We start from the raw sequence: 23452 nt of genomic DNA, 5'->3' as shown, positions 1-23452 counted from the left end.
CCATTCCCCTTGGGCACAATAAACCATCACACTGACTTGGTTACTCATTGTCTGATTCTCCTCAGTCTCAGGAGCTTTGTAAAACACTGATAAAACACAGTTTTAAGGAGGTCCTATAAGGGGTAAAATTTTGGCTTCAAGAAAGCAGTAACAGCGTGACAAACAAAGAACAAATCTGTCACCAAACACAGATGTCGCATCTGATGTGTCTCACACACAGAGCAATACTAGTTAAATGGTGTGTTTCACTGACAAATCCAGGTAGGTCAGTGCCTTTGAGCCAGGAAGACTTTTTTTTTTCCCACAGAAGTACAGTAGTTTCACGAATACAAGCCGCACGGATTATAAGCTGCACCCCCGGTGCCTCGACAATGTTGCTGTCTTTGTCAATAGATAAGCCGCACCCGGAATATTAGCCGCACTTTCGTTCGTAGCGAGAATCCGTGCGCAGCTTTCACAAATTGGCCAATTAGTAACAGGATCGCGGCATAGCGGGCTTTACTGGCTCGGGGCGGGGCCAGGCAGGCTCGGCCCGCTCATGGTTGCTGACGGGGCCGGCCGGGTGGTGCTGCAGCCGCCGCCGGGCTCACTGGCCCCCCTCTCCCGTCAGCACTGCCCCGCCGCTGCGTTCACGTACTCGCCCTGCCGGCGGGCCAGCCACTGCCGCCGCTGGCAGGCATGCCGGCCGCGTCGCCGCTGCGTTCACGTACTCGCCCTGCCGGCGGGCCAGCCACTGCCGCCGCTGGCAGGCATGCCGGCCGCGTCGCCGCTGCATTCACGTACTCGCCCTGCCGGCGGGCCAGCCGCTGCCGCCGCTGCCAGGCTCGCCGGCCGCCCCCTCCCATCTGCACCGCCGCCGCGTTTCCTCGCCCTGGCCGGCACTGCAGGCCCCCGCACCGCCGGGCTCCCCCACGCTGCTGGCCCCGATTATGCTGGGCTTCCCCCGCTGCCAGGCAGCCCCACCCGCCAGCCTTCCTGCTTCTGCCATGCTCCCCTGCACTGCTAGCCCCAGTTCTCCCGGGCTCCCCCGCCCTGCTGGCCCGGGCTCTGCCGCCCCCCCTGCCCCGCCCTGCTGGCTCAGGCTCTGCCGCCGCCCCCCACACTGCTGGCCCCGCCTCTGCCAGGCTTTCCCACCTCAGCCGGGGCCAGCCGGGCTCCAGCTTGGCTTGGGGCTGCCGCGGGCTCTCACTTCCGTGTTGGCAGCTTTTAGAATTTTGTTAATGTATTAGCCGCCCCGGAATATTGGCCGCACTTCCGGGTTTCCACCAAAATTTTGGTCAAATTGGTGCGGCTTGTATTCGTGAAATTACTGTAATTAGCTGAGAAGTACTATTGGAGAGAAGGACAGGGAGTGCCTTTATCTTACACAGGTGAAATAAGTTACAGTTGAGGAGTAGAACTGGAGTGAACTCAATAGGTCAGACTGAACCATATCTGTCTGGTCACAATGACCATGGTACAACCTCATTATGTAAAATACACCTCTATTTTCTACAATCTATTGTTACTCTAAGGCAAGTACAGAGAAACTCATATGGTTTCATGCAATGACAGCCTGCGGTGGCTGCAATTTGAAACTGAAAATTGAGACTCAAAGCACAGGAGAATGCAGAGGCAGGAACATTCAACCAGTGTCATGAGAATGAGATAGAGATACCACAGAGCTTTTCTGCTCCTGCACATAAAACCAGAACAGTAACAGAGACTTTTGCCTAAGGTCATTGGGAACTTTTGGGCTGGTCTCTGATAATATGGAGCCAGAAGAAAAAAAGTCATCGGTAAAGAAGAGACAGGATGATACAGCTTCACCTGTTTAGAGAGGCTGGATCAGGAACGGTAAGGTGCACACACTTGTATGGCATGACCAGCAAAATGTCCAGCTTGTATGTCATGTCCAGCTACCCTTGCAAAAAACTAATCTACAAATATTTTTTTTAATACCATATCACTACTGGACAACAGAATCTTAGTGAACAGAAACAGTATTTATTTTCTTGTCTGGAACACAGAGGAAATTCTGCTTTTCAAATTAAGTCAGTGCTTTAGAATCCTCAAAACACTGTCTTAAACAAGTGGTTTATCTCTTTGTTGTTATGAGTGAGAACATCTATTAGTGGGTTGCTCTAAGAATCAGCAGCAAAATGTCAAATTAATCCTTCCCCAAAAGGCTAAGAAGATGGTATAAAAAGAAAGTGATGGAAGTAAAATAATAAATTACTTAAAACAGTTTAAATTTACTGATTCAATCCCTAATATCCTGCTTTAAATCAGTACAAAGATAAATTGGGACACTTACCGTTTAAACCTAGTTTAGCTCATGAGTTATTTAAAGCTACACTTTTGAAATCTGTGATGAGCATCTACTTGTAGATTTATACCAGTTTAATAACATTTATTTAAAATTTATATCCATAGCCAAGCTAGTGCATCATTTTCATAGCCAAAATTTTCATACTATATGCATTTATTGTTCCCCAGAGAGGGGCTATTTTTTATATAACTCTTTTTGAAATGAGGGTATATTTACTCATTAGTAAGTCTTTTAGCCTTCTTGATTGCACATATATCTTTGGGAATGTGAAAGAAGGCACATTTTGATTTTGGAGAGACAGGAAAAAGAGTCATTTCCCTGCACATCCAGCCATGCACCCAGAGTCTCCTTGTCTGGGGGAGACATCTCTGTCCCCGGCAGCACCAGAGCCCTGCAAACACTCTGCTTCTCGGACATGCAGGTCACCAAAGCTTCCACTTTCAGGATGGGTTTTCTGGGCTCTTTGTCAACTGCTCATGTGTACAAAGGTCTCAGAGCTGGCGCAGGGTTTTGGGGTTACATCCCGAGCAGGGTTGGTGCCGCACGGTCACCTGGCAGTGATGCTCTGAACCACTTTGTGCTGCTAAACCCATGGCGAGCAAGGGGCCTCGTCCTCCAGAGACGTGGGCCTGCAGTGACACGGGGAACAAGCCCTGTGGGCGACTTCCCCAGGCTTGGGGCTGGGCAGGAGGATGTCCTTTGGGGAGGGGGATGGATTTTGGGGAAGAGGATGCCCGTTGTGGGGGAGGATGCCCCTTGGTGAGGGAGGATGCCCTTTGGTGAGGGGTAGGCGCTCCGTGGAAGAGGCCGACCTTGGGGAAGGACGGTGTGGGGAGGAGGCCGGGCAGGGCGGGCCCGGCCCGGGGGCGGGGAGGCGATGAGGCGGTGAGGCGGTGGCGGCGGCCGGGCGCATTGGAGCGGCGGCGGGCGCGGCGCGATGGCGGGGTGGGCGCTGCGGGGCTTGGCGCTGGCGCTGCTGGCGGCGCTGCCCGCGGCCGTGCTGGGCGACACGCCGGCAAACTGCTCCTTCGCCGAGCTGCTGGGCTCCTGGGAGCTCCGCGTCTGGCGGGCCGGCGGCCGCCACGGCAACTGCTCGCAGGCGGGTGAGAGCGCGGCGGGCCCGGCCTGCGCCCTCCCTGCCGAGCCGCGGGCTGAGGGCGCTCCCGGGAGCGGGGCGGGGGGAGCGGCCGCTCCGTGCCCGGAGCCCCCGGGGCCGGCATGGGCGGTGGGGAGGCGGCTTCCTGCGCTGTTGCGGTTCCACCTTAGTGTGCGGTTTTGTTTCTCTTTTGTTCCTTTCGATTCGGACTTGACTAGGCCTCTGCATGGGCCCCGTGGCTCATGCCGGCTCGCTGCCCCTCTCCCACAGGCGTCTTCCTGCGAGGCTGCCAGAGCTGGCAGTCGGGGAAGCCTGACAGCATCCAGACAGATGGAAGTATCACTTCTCTCGAGGGGGAATAGTAGTGTAAAATAGGAGTTACTATTAAATAATCGTATGTCAGTGTCATTTTAAAAATAGTAGGTGCTTTGCATTTTTCTGTGTCATCTGCTTTTTGATCAGAGGAGACAAGTGGCAGTACCCAGCAATGGAGGTGAGGTGCGTGGTAGGGTTGGAGCACTGGTGCGAAGGAGAGTAGGATGAGTGATGCCTCATCCCAGATCTTGTAAGGGAAGAGTTGTCATTGCAGACAGTGTCTGAGTGACACAGCATCCAGGACCCTTGTAGCTCTACAGCAAGTTGTGTTTAAATAAGCTGATGTTTCCCACTCACAGCTGTTCAGTGCTGCTGCTAATAAGATGTGCAGATACTGTCTAGTAGTGAAAAAAATTAGCATACTGACCCACTGACAGGTAAGTGGAAGTCCTGAAGTGTCTCGATGGCCTTTTGCAGAAAGTATTCAACTCGTACTGTATTTTAGATCCTCAGGAATCAAATAGATGTTACAACATCCTTTATGCATTTTTTAAGATTATTTTTGTCTCTTCCGTACAGTGATCATGCCATAATATTTCTTCCTTTCTTTTAGGGCCTGTGGAGAAAACGATAGTTGTCAATCTTCAGAAGCTAGATGTGGCTCAGGATAGTCTTGGCAACTATGGTTTCTTCACTTTGATTTACAATCAAGGCTTTGAAATTGTGATAAATGACTACAAGTGGTTCGCATTTTTTAAGGTGAGTTAACCTGGTGTGTTCTACACCACTGGCTGTTGCCATAATGCTCTGTAGTTAGGCTTCGCTTCAGTTCCTGAGTGCCACAGTGGGTCAGTTGGGACACTTGATGATTTTTGTCTCTAAGGTTTGCCTGGATTACCAGATAAAGCATTTCTTCTTTTCTTTTTTTCAGAATATAAGAATCAGAGAATATAAGGATCAGTGGTTGGGTAGGGAGCAGAGAGAGGGAAGAGGTATTCCACACTGTCCATTATCTGAAAAAAATACAGATGCTGCTACTTTCCCTTCCGGGCATGCTTAAATTGAAGACCTTCATGAAACTAACTTTCCTGGTAGCCTGGATTTTTTTTTTTTCACCCCATGGACCCAAGTCAAATAGCAAATACCATTGCTTTTATCTTTCCTTGCAAGTGTTGTCAAAAGCATCAAAACTTTAGAGCCATCTATCCTCCTTGATGGAGGATTTCTGGGATCTATAAATTTTATTTCAGAATACTACTCTAATGTCTAAGGACCTTTCTGCTGCCTCTAGTTATTCCTTTGGAGTAATACTGTTCTCTTCAGTCCCTGTTAATGCCTTCAGGTCAAGCTGAAAGCAGTGATGGTAGGCAGGGGTTAGACATGAGAAAATACTTTTGTTAGGAGCACTCTGCTCTTCTTCTGATGAGTGGCATGGTGAATCTGAAGGATGGTTTGAAGTAATCTCAGCAGAATGGCTTTGCTACCTGGAAGACAGCTGCTTTGTGTGGCAGGGCTTCTCAGCTGGTGAGTGCAGCCCTGGGCAGGAACAATGAATGTGGTTTTGCTTGTTTCAGGAATCATGATCTTGTGCCTGACTTGAGATGAGTCAATAGTAAACATCCAGGCCTTGTCCAAACATAAAATCTCTGAACTTTGGCTAGACTAAGGAGCATGAAGAAATACTCTTGCACTAAATTGTCTTTCTGGGAGCCATGATAGATGGTTTATTTTACAGCAAAATAAAATGTTTTAAAGTCAGTGTTTTCAGATATTAGCAAAAGCAAGTGATCTTTCAGGAGAAATGGAATCCTTACTGAACAGAAATTAGATAGAAAGCTCCAGTTTAAGTGCAACCTCCTTACAGCTTCCATCTGGGCTGATTTAGGCTCATGTAAGGGAAAGGACTTTATATTAGCACAACTACTGGGAAAGTTATTTACTTGCTCATTGTTGTAGGTTAATCCCAGTAAACAGCAAAGCACCACTCAGCCATCAGTGCATTGGGGGAGTGAATTGGAAAAATAGAAGTGCACAAACTTGTAGGCTGAGATGAAGGTATTTTAATAGGTAAAGCTGTGTGTGTATGCAAGCAAAGCAAAATGAGGAGCAATTCGTTCACTACTTCCCACCAGGATAACCTGCCACCATAATAAGCAGATGTTCAGCAATATCCAGGAAAGCAGGGCTTCATTGTACACAACTCCTACGTAAGAAGGCAGGTGCCATGATTCTGAATGTCCCTCTTCTCTCCTTTCCCCAGCTTTTATTTCTGTGCATGATATTGTTTGGCATGGAATATCTCTTTGGTCAGTTGGGGTCAGCTTTTCCAGCTGTGTTCCCTCCCAGTTTCTTATGCACCCCCAGCCTAATTGCTTTCAGAGCTGTCTGAGGAGCATATGAGGCCTTGGTGCTGTGTTAGCATTGCTCAGCTAAACTAAAACATCCCTGCATGAACAACACTGTTTTCTTCACAAATCTGAAATGCAGCATTACGTGAGCTACTTTAAATAAATTAACTGTCAAGACCTAGTGCACTCTTATAACTGGAAATTTTTTAAAATAAGAATGCAATTTTTTAAACAAGACAGGGTCTTGTACTTGAACAGAAGCAAAATATGAGTGAGAAACACCTGATTGACATTCTCATCTGTATAAGACAGTGAAATTACATTGTCATGATGTGCACTCCTCATAGATTTGGTGAGTGATGCAGCAAAAACTGCACAGACACTGAAGGGTAATCTAACTGAGCAGAATTGCTCTGAAACTTCTCAAGCAGGGACACCTCTATGAGCTCACCTGCAGTGGGAAGACCTGTCTCAAATTGGAGTTTTTCCCTCCGTGAGGACAACAGAGCACTGTATGCTGTAGTGTTGTTCATGAACTCGGTTTTGAAGTGTCATTTCTGGCAGGGAGAATTCAGCAGTCATTGTTGAACTCATCTGAGGAGAATATAGTTGAACTAGCAGGCTTTGGGCTGATATTTTACACTGAAACACAGAGTTGCTTTACAAGCCAATATGCTAGGCACTAAAAGAGTTGATGATTATCAAGTAAAATTCCTGAATGAGGAATTTAATCATAGAAACAGGCCTGCTCTGGGACATAAATGGATCTGTTTGTTACCAACTTCAAGACCGCTGAAGGCTGCTGCTGTCCATAACCTTGTGAAACACATCCCCAGAAGATGAACACTAAGTCAAGTGACTCATAGGCACTCATGTCATGTATTGCATTGATTTGCAAACGTACTCTTAAAACAACATACCAAAACTGTTACAGTTTTGGCTTAAGCTGAAAGGAGCTTCTGATGGTCATCTGATTCATCTTGCTGCTCTAAACAAAATAAGTCAAATATACATCTGAGCAGTTGCAATACACAATAGCTTGTGTTTTATGGTCATGAATGTGTCTCAGCCCTTTGTAAGCTAATGGATTAATTCTTAGTTTTGAAGTTGGCTTCAGTATTAAGAAATAGCCAGCTTGTTTGGGTCATTGTTCAGTAATGGGGAATTCATCAGCAAGACGTATTTAAATTAAAGACTTCTTTCCTTAAACACCATAGGGAGGATTAGAGCCCAGTTCAGTTACCTGTCTAATAATTTTGCTGCTGTAGAAAGAACAACAGATTACCAAGATGTAAGTCTATTGCTGAGAATCATGAGGAAATAGCACAGCACTTACTAAATGCATTTTTTGCTGCAGACAACTACTTTCTGTTATTGGGCAACAACATTCAATGTGTCTCTTTGCAAAATTCCCAGTTTCACAACTGTCAGTGGGCACTTGGAGGGAGGAAGTGGTTCCTTACATACTGCTTGACCTTGTGACATATTTAACTGTGCATATCTGTTTACTTTTAATCCAGAAAACATTGCACTACATATGAAATAGAAACATAACAAGTCTGAGATTGAGCAGAGGGAGGATTTGCCAGGTACAATGAACAGCAGTATTTAAGCCAATACAGTACTTTGTGAGTTGCAGGCATAGAAGTGCCACTTCTGCTAATTGAACCTTCAGTGCATTTTTTCCTAGTGGTAAAGAATTAAGCTGTTAATTGTTGACAGAAATGCTGTGGACTTGTTTAAGTGGTGGCTTTATCAGAGCTACTGTACTGTGTAGATACGGACACAGCCTGTTTGGCTATGCATGTTTCAATGAGTTTTTAATAGCTTCTTGTTCCTGTGACTTACTAAACAGACACCCACTGAAACATTTGTAGGGTCTCATTGCCTTTCCAAGGTATTTGTTCTTTCACTTGAGGCGTGTGGAGAAATTACTTTATATATCAGAGGAGTGGATTGGGTGAGCTTGTCAATTCTATTTTTTTCCTCAGTTTACTTTAGTATCTGAAGTAACGATGCTCTAACAGTGGGATTTTTCCTAATTATTGTTGTACACAGAATTAAAGTATTCTAAATTAAATGCAGCATCCTACTGCATTCTTGCATTCTGCTTCTATCACAAAATCACTTGTTTAGTCACTTGTGTGCTTCTGATACATCCCTGTACTGAACTTGGATGTGAAGTTAGTGTACTTGACAGAAGCTTGATCATGTGCTTCTGCTGGATGATACAAGGATTCTTTAGGGTTATGCAATATATAAAGCTTTAAAGTTATCTTTTTTTTTTTTTTACCCTAAGGTATGGCAAAATAAATAGGAACAGCATAACACAAAAAACTAGAGTGAGGCTGAAAGTTGAGGCCAACTTGTTTCAATTACTTGATGTCTTTGAGGTATTTATTTATTGCTAAGATTACCACTTTGAGATGAGACAGTCTCATAAGTTTTTCACTGTTTGTACCTTAAGCGAAGTGGTTCTATTTCTGACTTCTGAGATGTTCTTTAGCAAATACCAGAAGAGTGGCATTTTTTCATATTGAAATGTTACACTACTTCAGAAAAAAAAAAAAAAAAAAAAGATAGATTTTAGAATACTTTACCACTCAAGCTACTAATCTTTTTCAAACTGACTTGGTGACATCTTTATCATATCTTTTTCTCTCTTCCCCAGTGCTCCCAATTTTGGTTAAAATCAAGGACCGCTCTTCTGAAACAAACAGACAGATAAGAAGTGCTAGAGTTGCTAATGTTATTTAATCATCCTTCAAATCAATTGAAAGTCAATTTTTGACCTAATTTGGGCTTGCAAGCAACTGCTGCTTTCCTAAAGTGTAAATCTGAAAGCACAAAACTCATAATTGCAGAATGTTTCCTAGAGTAAAGAAAATCCACCTGGAGTTGGTATTTGCTTGCATTTTATATTGGGTTGCAGGATGCAGTAGTTTGTTCTGGTACCATCATCTGGTAACATCATCTACTGTATCTTTGTGTAGTAGGGCATTTGCAAGTCTGCAGCTCTGTTCTCATTCAATGTGTAAAATGCATAGGCACACTTGTAAATTTGAGAGATAAATCTTTCCACCAGGTTTAATGTGTAGGGTAGTCCTGCCTCCTGGAACTCAAGTTGGCTTATTGCTCAGGCATTGCTTAAATTGAGAACAACAGATTTCAAAGAGATTGGGATAGCTGCCTCTCTATGTGGCACTGCTGAATTCCTGTTAAAATGTTGTGACTAAAAAGGTCTCCATCTTTTCTTGCTTTCCTCTTGGTGATTTTTTAAAAGCTTTATGGTTTTTAGTAGCTCTAGAGTTGAACATGCATTTAGATTATGTCATGATGACCAGCACAGGAAAGACTTTATTAAAAGTGTACTTCACTGAAAAACTTGCTTGGGTTCAGATATCTAACAGTAAGCTTTGAAGTTCAGCTACATGAAGTCTTGTAAGGTTAATGTCGGCATGACTTGGCTAAATTTTGGCATTAGGCAAAACCATGTGAGTTTTCAGGATTGAGAAAAATATGCATTTGAAGTGGAATTAAATTCTACTGTTTTCAAAGCTCAGAATTGGACCTATGAAGATAGTTGCGGCCTTTCTAAAGGAGTTATCCTAAATTGGTTAGGTCACTGGATGGAGTTAATGCTGCAGACATGAGCATTGGCTGATGAAATTACCAGAGGACGCAGCTGCAGTGATCTTAACTAAAAAGTGAAAACTATCTTTAAAGTCTGCAGAGAAATGTGTGCAAGCAGTTGTACAGCGCTTGCTGGTGATCACAGCTGTATGGCTGTTGTCCTCCGTGAAGGATGCTGTTCTGGGGTGGGCTCTGGATGTTTTGGATATTGTGCTGGCAGCTTCAGTTGAGTCTGACATTGTAATTCACATCCACCTGAGTCAGCTGTTGCTTGTGCAATGGTGCCATTTCCCTGCCATATACTGGCTGTTAGTTGGGCAGGTGTACTCACAGTTGGTCCTCTAAAACTGGTACAGTCAAATTTCTTAGATCTTATCTGTCAGTCTTTCACTAGTAGAAATAAGAAATGCTGCGTTTCTTAGCAAAGTTGTTTTAGCAATGATTTTATGGTGTACCTCCTGGTAAACAGTGGACATCATTGTGGCACTGATGAGGTTTTTTAAAGGCTTGTCTGCCACTTGTCTGCATCAGTGCCTCTCAATTAAAAGTGAGAGAGGGGAAAAGCAGATTGTGACTTTATGTAGGTGTATTTTCATTTTCTAGATACATTATTTTTTGGAGTTGAAATTCCCTTTATCCAAATGTTATTGTGTTATTGTCTCAAAGACTCCATGTCTCTTTTCAAAGGTATTTCAATAGTAGCTACTACTCTACAGAAAGGTAGCTACAGAGGACTTGAATAGTCTAATTTTAGGCTTCTATACAGACTGTTTGAAATTGGCTTTTGTGTCTTCTTTATATTAAAGCATTGCTACTGGCTACCCCTTCACCTCTTTTCTAGTTTTGTTGATACATGTGAACTGAAAGAACATTGCAAGAAATTCGCTACATTCATTTTTCTGAAAGATAAGTTGCACAGATGGTGTGAATGCTATTCTGGTTATCTCTTTACATCTTTAAAAAAGCAATTAATTTTATTTCTGGAAAGGCAGAGCAATTTCTAGGAGAAAAACAAATTTTTTGTTGTTTTAATTTGCCAGTTAGCAGATAGCTCATTGCCTTTTTTCCATGAAGCTCCAAATCTGTTTCTTGTTTTAATTCAGAATAACACTATGCAAAGCAGGATTGTTGCAGAAAGCAGGCCTGGTCCTTTGATAATCTTCAGGTATTCAGGTTGAAGGCCTGTGCTTATTGAGAATGGCTGTACTGTTTTAATCTGTGGCAGCTTTTAGATAAAAAGACCAAGTATTAATTTGTATGGTCACACAGAGCCAGAAAAGTAATCTCACAGTAAATTAGATGTAAAGTCACTACCTGTTGCTTTTGGAAGTGCCTGGATTTCTAGTTTTGCTGTTGTGAAGAGTCAAAAGTCATCTCTGGACCTTGCCCTTGTATTTGGCCAAGTGTGGTTATTTCCTACATTGCAAAATCTTGCACAGTTAAGAAAGGAAGAATAGAATGAGGCAACAGCTCAGCCTTCTAGTACCCTCACCCTACTCCAGCCAGCAGACACACTTGCTGGGTATAGATGCATCCTCTGCATCCTCCAGACTGGGGACAAAGCAAATTCCCATTGTTCCAAAACAGTTAGAGGATTAACCTTTAATTTTATTCAGCTGATCGATAAACCTAATTATTTCACTGTAAGTTCTCCTTCAGATTTCTCACAAAACCTCAACATAGTCACAAACCTCCCAGTCTCTTTCATTAATCTTTTTCATCTTGGGACATTTCCATCACTGCAAGCCACCACCTTCTTCAGTAAAGAAATTGAGCAAACATTTTGTTCAAACATAGTTACAGAATCCCTCTAGGCTTGTACATGTGCAGCTCAAATAGGATGAGATTTAATGAAGTTTTCTTGGACTAGGAATCTTGAATTCTGCATAAGTGATTTTTTTTTTTTTTTGGTGATTAGAAGAGTAAAGTTAAAGCCTTTGTTGCGTGGGGTTTTCAGGTGCCTTTGTAGTGTAACATAAAACTACGACCTTACACAAAACACTTTAACCTTAAGAGATGAGTAATGAGTAAAGAGCCATACACACTCATGCAGTGAGACATTCTGTTGTCAGAAAATTGCTAATCCAGAAAATTTATGTAACTGGACAAAGTGTTAGTGGTACCTGTTGTATGAAGACACATTTTGCTGAATATATTAAATTATTGCTGCTCTTCAGCAGTAATACGGAGATGTGTGTGGCTGAACAAGGAGGTATTAACACTAAGGGCTTGAGGCTTTAGTAGCAGTCTGTGCTGCCAACTTTAAATGAGTTATTATCATTTAGCTTTGATCATCCCATCAAATGATGATGGGATCATCATTTCTTCGTCTCATTTTGATAGCTCCTGTGAAATTGTTTGTTGATGCTTGGCCATCGCAGCTCAAACCTAAAAAAGTGGCTGAAGGTTTCACCTTTGGTTTTGACTTGTGAAACAATGCACAAATAGTACATGAATAGGTACAGAAATAGTACATGTCTTCCTGTGAGATGGCTGGATGACTAACTTTCCATTCTCCCTTTGTTTAAGTTTTAGTTTCTCAAACTTCTGTGGCAATCCAGAGTTAGCTTGACTGGTCACATACTTGGCGTAAGAAATTTCAGCCTTGAAGAAAAGGTTGAGTACTAAGAGGTCTTGCTGAGATAGGAACTGTTGAACCCAAATAATTAGCACAGGTTAGTTGATACTGATAAGAATGCATATTTTGTTGCTAAAAGTGCAAGCCACAACCCAGATGTCTTTTTCAGCTTTTTGGTAAATAGTTTCTTTTATCTTCTTAACCTCCGGAGTGTGTTTGGCCACTTCCTGTGAAACACAGGCAGGAAGAAGCAGCTGTGAGTGGGTGGGGAACTATGGCTATGCTAACAAATGCATCTGCTCAACACAAGCATAACTTCTTCACATTACAGTACAAAAAGGAAGGCCAGAATGTAACCAGCTACTGTAATGAGACTCTACCAGGATGGGTGCATGATGTACTTGGCCACAACTGGGCTTGTTTCACAGGACACAAGATTTCCTCATCTCCATCTGATGTTCGCATCAATGAGCTACCTCCCCAGAAACTCCTGGGAAGGTAAGCAACAGATAAGTGATCTTTCACTGGAATAAAATGTTTCATAACAGTGCTTGAGGCTTTAGCTGAAATCATAAGAACCAATTCCTGTATGAAGGGCAAAGTTAATGCCGGTGATAATGCTGGAAGTAAACCTGAATGCACAAGAACAGAGGAGGGTTTGCCTGTTGCATCACAGTTTCTCCTTCTGTCAGTATTGAAGCCCTGTTATCAAATTGGCATGTCGAAGGAAGATGGTTATATCTAGTCCGTCTCAAGTTTTAGAATTCTTGCCTTGATCCAATAATTCCACATTTCTTTATCAGTGTCTACCAGAAGACACTTCCAGAGTTACATGTTGAGTTTAGAGAACACCTTTAGTTTCAATACCAGTCATTTCTTGCTGTTTTACTTGGTTCTGTTTGTTTGCAGCCTCTCCCGCAGACGTTACGTGCACAACTTCGACTTCGTAAATGCTATCAATGCTCACCAGAAGTCATGGAGAGCAACAAGATACAAGGAGTATGAGAATTTTGCCCTGGAAGAACTAACTAAAAGAGCTGGAGGTCTCCGTTCCAGAGCTTCAAGGTAATAAGATGCTTTGTTCTGCAACAAACCCCACTGCTGCCAAAAGTCTGCGTGTATTTGTCCTGGCTCTTAGCTGTGTTTAGTTCAGATGTTTAAGCAAAGGCTTTCAGTTCATGTTCATGGGGTGCAAACATATTTTTCATTTGAATTATTTTTCTGAGCATCTGTTGTCTCAAGCAGTTGGGACAAATAGAGTCACCTACCCTTTGGTCTTGCCCAGTAACTTGCTGCTGAACTCATATGTGCAGGGAAGAAGTGGGGACAGTCTCAGTTATCATCTCACTGTCCTGTCTGCTCATCAGCTAATTGCCATAGTTGGGAGTTTCTGCTTGCACTTCCTCTTGGTTCTGCTAGTTCATAATTGCAATTGAAAAGCTGCGAACTGCTCTCTTCTCCTAAACATGAATATCAAAGACTTCCAAAGAAATTCCCTAGTTATTTTGATAATTTGCCATGCCTGCAACAAGAGTCTTCTAGCAGGAGTAGAGTGTCTCAGTGAAGAAGCATGAAAGTAGCTCTGAGAATGCCTTCAGGGTCCTGCAGATCGTTTAGCTGTGAATGGTAATAGGGATAGGTATATCATCCTCTACAAAATTGGAGAACTAGAGTATTTTGGTCTAAAGATTCCCTTCTTTATAGCTGTCTTACCTTCATAGTTTTGCTTTCTCAGCGCTTGGTATTTCTGTGAGTAGAAATGCTACTTACTTTTCCAAACTGTGGCAATCATGTGTTTGTTGAAGAAGGTCCTACTATATAATGAAAATGCTGATTTGCATGGAAATACCATGCAGATTATGTTTTCATTGTATAGCTAGAAGTCACCATGTAGATGATCTTAAATACAGTAACCTATTTGGATGCTCTCTTCCACTCATGCATGATAATATTTGGTTGGCCCTCTCCTGCTTTCAAAACAGACTCCAGTGTCTGGTGTTCATGAGTGGCAAGCATCAGGTTATGTAAAAGTTTAATGTAGGAAGCTCTTATGTTGCTGATATAAGCATCACGTGGCTGCAGGTGGTAGATGAGGACAGATAACATTCAATACTTCAAAAGTCACAGTAAAAACTCGCTCCAGAGAAGTCTCCAGGGCAAGTGGGACTGCAGTTAGTGAATTATCGGTGTAAGCCATGCCTGTGCCTGCAGTGAAACTGCAGTTGCTGTCAGTGCATGCTGCCAATGCAAGATGGTTTCTGCAGTCAGATATTGTAGATACTTTGTGATTGCATTTTGACTAAAATTTTGGTCCAAATCCAGATGTGCGGCTTTAAATGAGGTGCGGCTTAAAATCGTGAAATTACTTGGCCTCAGCAGCTTGTGGATATTGAGGAAACTCCCCTGTCTGGCCACCCAGGAGCCGCTCTGGCACTCACACTCGCCTCACCTGGGCTGGGACTGAGGACCCTTCACAGCCACACCCCACACCCACTGTCACACCCAGGTTCCTCACCTGCACCACCCCAGGGGTCCCACAGCAGAGTCTTGGACATCCAGATCTTTAAAATAATTCAATCTTGGTGCAATAGCAGAATAATAAAACAGCAGTTCGAACCAGGTCCCTCTGAGGAGGGACATCAAACAAAGGAGCCCCTGGGCTTTTATGCCTCCAGCCTTAGTAGTGGGAAAGTCTGGGGTCCTCTCTGACTGTCCTGTCACCTGGCTGAGCCACAGGTCCCTGCTCCCTTTGTTACACAAAAGGGTTTTGCCACCCAGAGCTCAGTTTGAAACTCACACTGCAACTTGCAAACTGAACTACCTGCCTTGAATGTGTCGTTAATAATATAGTTCCCTCAGGGAGCAATTAGAGTCCTGCTCAAGCTTATCTTTTTATATTAACACCCATTCAGTTTAGATGGAGACTGTTTTAAATTGCGTAGTGTGAAGCAAGTCCAACTAGTAGAAGCCAAAGATGAAAACGGAGTGTTACGTAATTGTTTCCTTGCCTAGAGTGTGATATGTGTCTCAAAAGCATTATCTCCTCTTTAGACCAAAGCCTGCACCTCTGACACCTGAGTTACTCAAGAAAGTTTCAAGCTTGCCAGAATCCTGGGACTGGAGAAATGTGAATGGTGTCAATTATGTCAGCCCTGTTCGGAATCAAGGTAAAAATGAATAAATGAAATCTCTGAATTCAGTGTTCTAGAGCTCCTCTGGTGTAGTTTGTAATTTGCTGCTAAGCAGAAGGTTTAGCCTAGTGTCTGGCAGCTGACAGATTGCACCTTCACTGGGTGGAGTTCTGGCTAACAATGCTGTACCGAAATAGGTGGTGGTACTGGCTTGTCCAGACAGCATTGACTTGCTAGAGTGAAAGCCAATTACCACAGTACCCTGCATAAACACAGCTGTCAAGTTTTGTCCAAACAATCTTAGCTGTGGTTTTCTGCACACTGACTTAACTGATATGCATTTCATTTTTTATTTAATTTTTTCCCTGATTTCTTTTGGTAGCAAATTATCATGTAGCTTTAATGAATAAACCCATGAAAATTGTTTATACTGCCTCCAAATCATATCACCCTGATAAATTCAGGTGTTACTTAACTGGCTAGTTGCAAGAGGAGATACTAGTCACTATGAAAATTGCAGACAATGATAAATGTAAAATACTCATAAGAACCTAAACGGATACCATGCTTGTATGTGTTAATTCCGTAGAGAGCATTTATAGCACTGCAGTTTGAGATGCCTAAATTAGATGTTTGTATAATGGAGGGCAGGAGTGACCTCCATTACTGTGTCCCTTCCCTGTGCCACCATTAGCAGATAAATTTGCATCTACTGGTAGCTTTCTGGTGGCAGCTTTTGGGGGAGAGAAACGTAACAGCATTAGCATGGTGGGGAAGGGATGACTTAAATCACCAATCCCTCATTTATGGCTTAGTTATTCTGACAAGTTCTGTTAGCTGTACTCCTGATAGTAGAAGCAGCATAGGAGAGCTTGTGGAATTTCTAGCTATGTAGAAGCACTGGAAGACAGCAACAGGAAATTATATGGTCCTTTGTAGGTGTGAGTCCTGTACTTTCTCCTGGTGTGAATTATGAATGTCCCAAGGGCTCTTTTATCTTCCAAACAATTGAACATCCAGTTCCAGACTAACCCTTTCTCTGTTGTGTTGCTTCAGAGTTTCTCTGAATGAGAGTAAGTCTGTTGTTTCCAATAAAAGAGCTTCCTACACTTTTTATGTAATCTCAAGGTCCATGCTGAGTATGTTAAATGTTTGTGGAACATACATTCTGCTCCATCAAATTAGAATTTTAGCTTTCAGGCTTAAAAAAACCCACCAAACAAAAACCTACAGAAGAGGTCAATCTAAGGACTTTATAAGTAGCACTGTGGTGGCAGGAAGGACATTTAGCTGCCAATCCAGCAGACTTCAGACTGAAATGGTTGCGTGAATTGTATTTTTCACGTTTTTGCACACATAATGCAATGAAGTGTTCTGCAAGTGTGGCCCATCTCAGATGCTGCAACTATACAGTGAGTGGGAGGCATCTTTCACTGCTTCACTTTGCCCTGCTGGGAAAAGTGTTCCTGTTCAAGTTGATTTTGTCCCTTCTCTTCAGAGATGCATCTAACTGAGTGAAGGTACAATTTCATGAAGTCTTGCTGTTGTAATAGCCCTCCTTTAATACACCTACACAGTTCAAGAGAAAGTATTTTGTTTTGTTCCTCAAGGCTCCCTCCTTTTCATAGCTCTGCAATATTTGGCTTTCCCACTGTCAGGAAACAAAAGGAAATCAGGCACCTTGATGACAATCAGTAGATAAAAATAGGACCTCATCCAAGTAATCGTTCTTCCTGTAAGGCTTGTCATTCCATTTCCAAAGGCATTTAATGAGTGAAAGGAAGGTCCTAGAGAGTGAAGAGGCCTTAAGCTAGAAACAATATTAAATTTTGATGCAAAACTAAGGAGACTTAACTCGGCCAGGAAGCAGAAGGGAAATTAAGGTGCCTCAGAAAAGCCAGTGTACAATTACATGCCCTTGGGAAGCCAGGGGAGTGGGGAGGAATCCACTATATCAAACATGTTATTTATACCAGTATTCTCTTAAAAGTCAGTTATTTAGGGGTAGCTAAAATAGTAATAGAGAAGGAATATTTTTTCAACTGGAAATTACAGGACTAAATGTATTGGTAGGTTGAAATAAGAACAATATTGCCAGCATTCACTTCAAATAGTTCCTTGCCCCTTAGTATATGTGCTGCATAAAGGGTAGATAGAGCCTTCTCAACCCTGCTAATGCAGTCCCTGAAGGTTCATTCTGAAGGAATAGGGTAATTGGATAGTTCTTAAATGCTGCTGCTGAAATACACTGGAGCAGTATTTTGCCTCTTATTCTTGAATAAGCTCAGTGTTCACCGAGAAATTGTTAGAAGTGGGTTTTGAATTGCATGCATAAAAGCTAAATGAAGATTCAAAGCTATTGCTCTACTGATGTTCGAGTTCTAATAATTGTTGTTAGGTTTTAACTCTTTTCAGTGGACTTTAGGAATGGATGTACCTGATGGCAGGTGACTAGCCTTGTTTGTGTTACTGACTGCTTCTTGTGGTTCCTTTTTCTCCCTTTCCCAGCCTCATGTGGCAGCTGTTATGCATTTTCCTCCATGGGCATGCTGGAAGCAAGGATACGTATCCTCACAAACAACACTCAGAAACCGGTCTTCAGTCCCCAGCAGGTTGTGTCTTGCAGCCAGTATTCTCAGGGTAAGGATGCCGGTGTTTATAAAGACACCTTTCAAGTCACGATAATGCTGCAGAAGGAGACTAGTTTGAAAATTTCCATCCCTTCCCCATACGTTTTTCATAATGTGTTTGGGAGGCTAGACTTTAGTATACTTTAGTGCTTTATTTGAAATTAAAAAAGAACAAAAACAGAGTTGTCAGCCCACCTCACTGCAGCAACGGCATTGAATGAAGAGAAGTCACCCTTGTGCTCAGGATGTTACTGGAATTTACATCCAACTGTGAGATGGGAAATACCTAAGGAGTAGGGGTCAAAATGTAGCTGATTACAGTGCTTGCCTAGAAAGAATGGAACTAAATGTTCTCCCGATGGCACATTCAGAGGGAGGGGGAGATGAGCAAAAGCAATGACTAAAGCTTCCTAGAGGACTGTATCCTGATTAGAACAGATCCTTGTACTGCATGTAACTGGCTATTCTGACAGGGATTCTCAGGAGCAGTTGAATGATAAAGGGGACAAGTATTAGTGTTCCCAGTATAGCTCCTACAGATGTGAATTTTGCCTTGTGTGTTTCAGAAAGCTGATTAGCTAGCTGGAGTATTAGGATGATCTGGGTCACTGAAGTGTGTTCACTGTATCTGAAAGAATTATGGAAGATTTAAATGGGAGAGTCTCCCACCTCAAATAATGGAATTTCCAAGGGAAGAAACACTTTTTTTTTTTTCCTTTCTTTTATTCAGGTTGTGATGGTGGTTTCCCATATCTCATTGGTGGAAAGTATGTCCAAGACTTCGGTGTGGTGGAAGAGGACTGCTTCCCTTACACAGCCCAGGACTCTCCATGCCTTTTCAAGCGCAGTTGTTACCACTACTACACGTCTGAGTACCACTATGTTGGTGGTTTCTATGGAGGCTGCAATGAAGCCCTGATGAAACTTGAGCTTGTTCTGCATGGCCCACTGACTGTTGCCTTTGAGGTTTATAATGATTTCATGCTTTATAAAGAGGGGATCTACCATCACACCGGGCTACGGGATGATTTAAATCCTTTTGAATTGACCAATCATGCTGTCTTACTGGTGGGCTATGGTAAAGACCCAGAAAGTGGTGAGAAATTCTGGATTGTGAAGAACAGCTGGGGCACCTCATGGGGAGAAGATGGCTACTTCAGAATCCGCCGTGGCACTGATGAATGTGCAATTGAAAGCATTGCGGTGGCTGCAACTCCTATTCCAAAGTTATAATGTAAAGGTCTTCATCCAGTGCCTTGTCCTGAGCCATAAGAACATACTGATGGTTGAAGATTCTGGTTTAATTTGTCCCCTTGCTTGAAAAGAAAGCTTTAAGAAATTTTTCCACAGTAGAGCAGTTTCCATGTGTGAGAAGATGAGCACTGTTAATTCTGCTCTGTGCACTAGAGGCTTCCTCTCAAGTCTGGCAGTAGATCACCCAGAAGGGCTGTTTTGGTAACAGTGGTGATTAGTTATGTTGGATATACCTTCAGGCACCAGTTAGATTTTTTCCAAGGGCAGTCTTGACCTTCAGATCTCAGAGGGAAGTGTCTGCTATGATGATCTGTAACTGCTTTGAAGGGACACTGTAGTGCCTTACTTCTCAGAAATCAGGAAGTCACTGCATTTTGGAACATAAGTGTGTATTGGGGAGAGAATGAGCAATTACACTGATGAAAATAAAATTGTAAAGCTCTAAGTGTCCTGCAAAAACTGCCTGTCAAATCCTTATGACAATAAAAATCAATTTTAAGTTTCAGGCTGTCACTAAATGTTCTAGTTCTGGATTTTATTTTTATGCTTCACAATTGATCATTTCAGAGTTCAGTAAAAAACACCCCACTCCTATAGGAGTTTGTATTTGTGGAAGAAGTTAGTTCTTTTGGTGGACCTGTCCATGAGTTTTGAGCTTCCTGTCAAGAACTTTTTACTTCACCAGAATCTAAACTAGTGAGAAACGAGGATGAGAGGGCAGAAGAGCTAATCTTGCATCTGAAGCTGAGATTATCACAGCAGCATCCAGCAAGTTCTCCAAAAGTCCAGTAGTCCTTGCTGTGGATGTAGGACAATTCATTCAGTAAATTTGCTAATTCCCCAGTAAGTCTGTTTAAATCCTTTCTGTTAATCTGTTGCCCTAATTCTTAAAAATATACAAGGTAGAAACATAGCGTTGAGAGGAGGGATCACAGCACTTAGAATTAAGCATTTCTCAGCTGTAACACAGAACTTTGTTAACAGAGAACTGGTCTTTGCTGTTCACCTGTGAAAACAAAAATGGCATAAAGATGAGTGCCAGTTTCATGTGTAGAAGATAGCTTCTTTAGTGAAGTTTTTTGATTAAAATGTGACCAAAGTTTAGTATTTTTCTGTATAAAATACAGTCTCATGGGTGATTTTTCTGGGTGTAGGGAAATCCATAAAGTGCAGAAAAATGGAACAGTTGTCTGTGACCAAACTCCCATTTAACTTAGGAGAGAAAACTCACTTTTATGTCAGTAGCAGAATTTCACAAGAAATCCTGGACTCTAGTTTGCTCAAGTTGAGGGGCAGAGAAAGAATAGCTTTGTGGCTTTTTCAATCCTCTCCCAAAAAATATTAAACCTGATTGATAGCATGTTGAACATGATTCAGCAGTGCCCAGGCAGCCAGGAGAGCCAGGTCTGTCCTGAAGTGCATCAGGCACAGCATGGCCAGCTGGGCTTGGGAGGGGCTCTGAGCTGGAGTGGCCTCACCTCCAGTGCTGGGGGCAGTTCTGGGTGCCACAACATAAGATACAAAGCAATTGAGAGAGAGGGCCATGAGCATGGTGAAGGGCCTTGAGGTGCATATGAGGAGGGGTTACTTAGTCTGTTCAGCTGGGAGGAGGCTGAGGCGAGATTCACTGCAGTTACAACTTCCTTAGTAGGGGAAGAGGACAGGCAGGCAATGATTGGTGATGAGTGACGGGACCCAAGTGGATGGCCTGAAGTTGTGTCAGAGAAGGTTTAGGGTGGATATTAGAGAGATCTTCACCCAGAGGATGTTAGGGCACTGGAACAGACTCCCCAGGAAAGTGGTCACAGCCTTACAGAGTTCAGGAAGTGTTTGGACAATGCTCTCTGGCACATGGTGTGACTCTTGGGAATGTCCTGTGCAGGGACAGGAGTGGGACTCGATGGTCCTCGTGGGTCCCTTCCAACTCTGCTTGTTCTGTGGCTCTGTGAAGATGTGTTTGGAAATTTAGAACTTGTGTTTTGCCAGAAGTGGAACAAGGACTTCTGTAATAGCTCGTATTGTGCATTGGATTGTTTAAGCTTAGGGAGTTGGGGGCTGAGGGGAGGAGATAGGTTCCTGGATTAATAGCTGTAGAACATGAGATTAGCTTGAGAATAAGAATATAAAAGTTTGATGTTTCTTTTTGCTATATTTCAGGCATTAGGAAATTGATTCCTTATCACCAAACTGTTACTGACACTATGGCACTATGAATAGAAAAACACTTGCTGTTCACCATGCATTGTATCATGTTAACTACATGTGTTTTGCATAACATTCTGTGTCATTTTCATAGCAATTCCCTCATCTGTCTGTTACTACTTGTGTGTGGCAGCTGCACCGGTGCTAATAGGAAGATGGGAGTGTTCCCAGAGCAGTCTGTCACTGTCACTGCCCCTAGTGACTGCCATCAGATGTTTGCCTCTGGCTGACTGCAATTGTGTGAATGTCCCCATTTTCTGTATTCCAGAGTTGCACAGAAGAATGTCAGTCAGCCTGATGGAGCTGCTGTGTGGATGTGGATTGTTTATGTGGTTCTTCCTATAAACAGTGCATTAGCTGAAATGGAAAACATGCTCTTGCTCAGGAGAATAATTGTAGGGTTGGCAGATACGTCTTGTAGTGAACATGTAAAGCTCTAATATATTTGACTTATCATGGAAGGTTAATAGATAATGTCATGACTGATAAATATTCACAGGGGAAATAAGGCTTATCATCAGCCCAGCAAACAGAGATATTAAAAGTCTGGTGTTTTGAAAATTAGTACATACAGAGGACAAGATACATCTGTTTCAGAGTGTAATAAATCCTTAAAAATTATTAAGACCTGTGGTAGAGTCTCCATCACTGGAGTGGGATGATTTTCCAATTTGAGGACTGCCCCTGACACCAGAATTGCTCAGAGACTTATGCAATTGGTTTATGAAGGAGATTTGGCAGGGTCATTATGACTCCTTGCTCTGTGACCTGAGAATTTGAAACATAAGGTGACATTTAACTTCCAAAGTTGTCAGTCTAACTTTGCAGTGTAAATAAAATTCATACAAAGCAACAGCAGAGGTTTTTTTTAGATTTGTTCAAAATGCTGAAATTAGGACAGAATAATTTTAAAGTTGTGTTGTTCCAAGGGTCTTGGGAAGACAGAAAAGCTAGTGCACCAATGGAGTTTATTTAAATGGCAAACTTGGGAGAATAATATAGCTTGATAGCGTCTCCCTTTTTTTTTTTTCATTTAATGATTTACACTTTATCCAATGCTTTCTTGTCAATTGCTGGAGCCTTAGAACTAGCTTGTAAAATGAAGCTAAGAACATTAGACTACTTTTGAAAGTTCTGCTAACATCAGGCTTCCTATGACCTCTGAAAATACTAAGATATATTTCTAAACTACTTTCATTGAACTGTGATTAAAACAAGACAGTAGGTAAGTCTAGAAGTATTGTTAATGGAAAATTTCCAAGGATGTCAAATGCAGAATTTTGAAAAGCATTTTTTCCTCAATTTTTGTATTTTAAAAGGGACAAATGCTGAGGAAGGGTGTTATTTTATTTTAGAAGACAAAAAGGAAGATGGACTAAGGAAGCATTTTCTCAGTGGTTTCAGTCTACAAAAAGAGCATTTTAACCAAGATTTTCGGGTTTTCATTCATTCTCTTTTAGGAGAGAAAACCACCCATCATAGCATGTTTTTTTTTTTTTTCCCTATCAAATTACTAATTTCTTCAGAAAAACCATTTGGGAGCAGTTTGCCCTGACCTGCTAGTGACTGTGAGAACTCCAGGGCATCCCTGCAGCAGTGGGGCAGGGACAGCTGGAGAGAAATCAGGCTATGCAGAGGGGGTCTGTCCTCAAATTGTGTCTGGCACCACAGCCTTACTAATGCTCTCATTTGCACCACAAGAGGAAAATAGCATTTGAGCTGTAAAATAATATATGTTAGTGAGGTCCAAAAGCCTCTGGGTGTGAACACCCTTGTACCCAGACCAATTCATTACTAACTCCCATTTCCTTACTGCAGTCCATTCATTAATGTATGTAGATGTACAAAGTTACTTGAAAATAAGTTGATCTCAATTTGGACTTCGAATTTGAAATTTTGAGAGTGAGCCTAAGCATATTTTAAAGAAAACTCAAGTGCTTGCCATATCCTGAGC

General features: G+C 42.6%; 1 protein-coding gene across 2 annotated transcripts; it reads left to right on the top strand.

The window, feature by feature from the left end:
- The first annotated feature begins 3045 nt into the window (after positions 1-3045).
- Positions 3046-19801, top strand: CTSC (cathepsin C). Of its 2 annotated transcripts, none has more exons than XM_033052541.2 (7): positions 3046-3097; positions 4336-4481; positions 12613-12779; positions 13191-13346; positions 15333-15448; positions 17921-18052; positions 18773-19801. In XM_033052541.2, exons 1-7 carry the CDS (start codon positions 3061-3063, stop codon positions 19273-19275), a joined length of 1257 nt encoding a protein of 418 aa, XP_032908432.1. In that variant the 5' UTR covers positions 3046-3060; the 3' UTR covers positions 19276-19801. The 2 variants fall into 2 exon arrangements, with proteins under 2 accessions (XP_032908432.1, XP_032908431.1); XM_033052540.2 differs by lacking the exon at positions 3046-3097 and adding an exon at positions 3233-3414.
- Positions 19802-23452: the final 3651 nt, after the last annotated feature.

This window comes from Catharus ustulatus, chromosome 2, assembly GCF_009819885.2.
Source record: "Catharus ustulatus isolate bCatUst1 chromosome 2, bCatUst1.pri.v2, whole genome shotgun sequence".
In the NCBI taxonomy this organism is placed as follows: domain Eukaryota; kingdom Metazoa; phylum Chordata; class Aves; order Passeriformes; family Turdidae; genus Catharus; species Catharus ustulatus.
The sequence above is the reverse complement of the archived record's forward strand: the minus strand, read 5'-3'. Positions and strand labels throughout refer to the sequence as shown.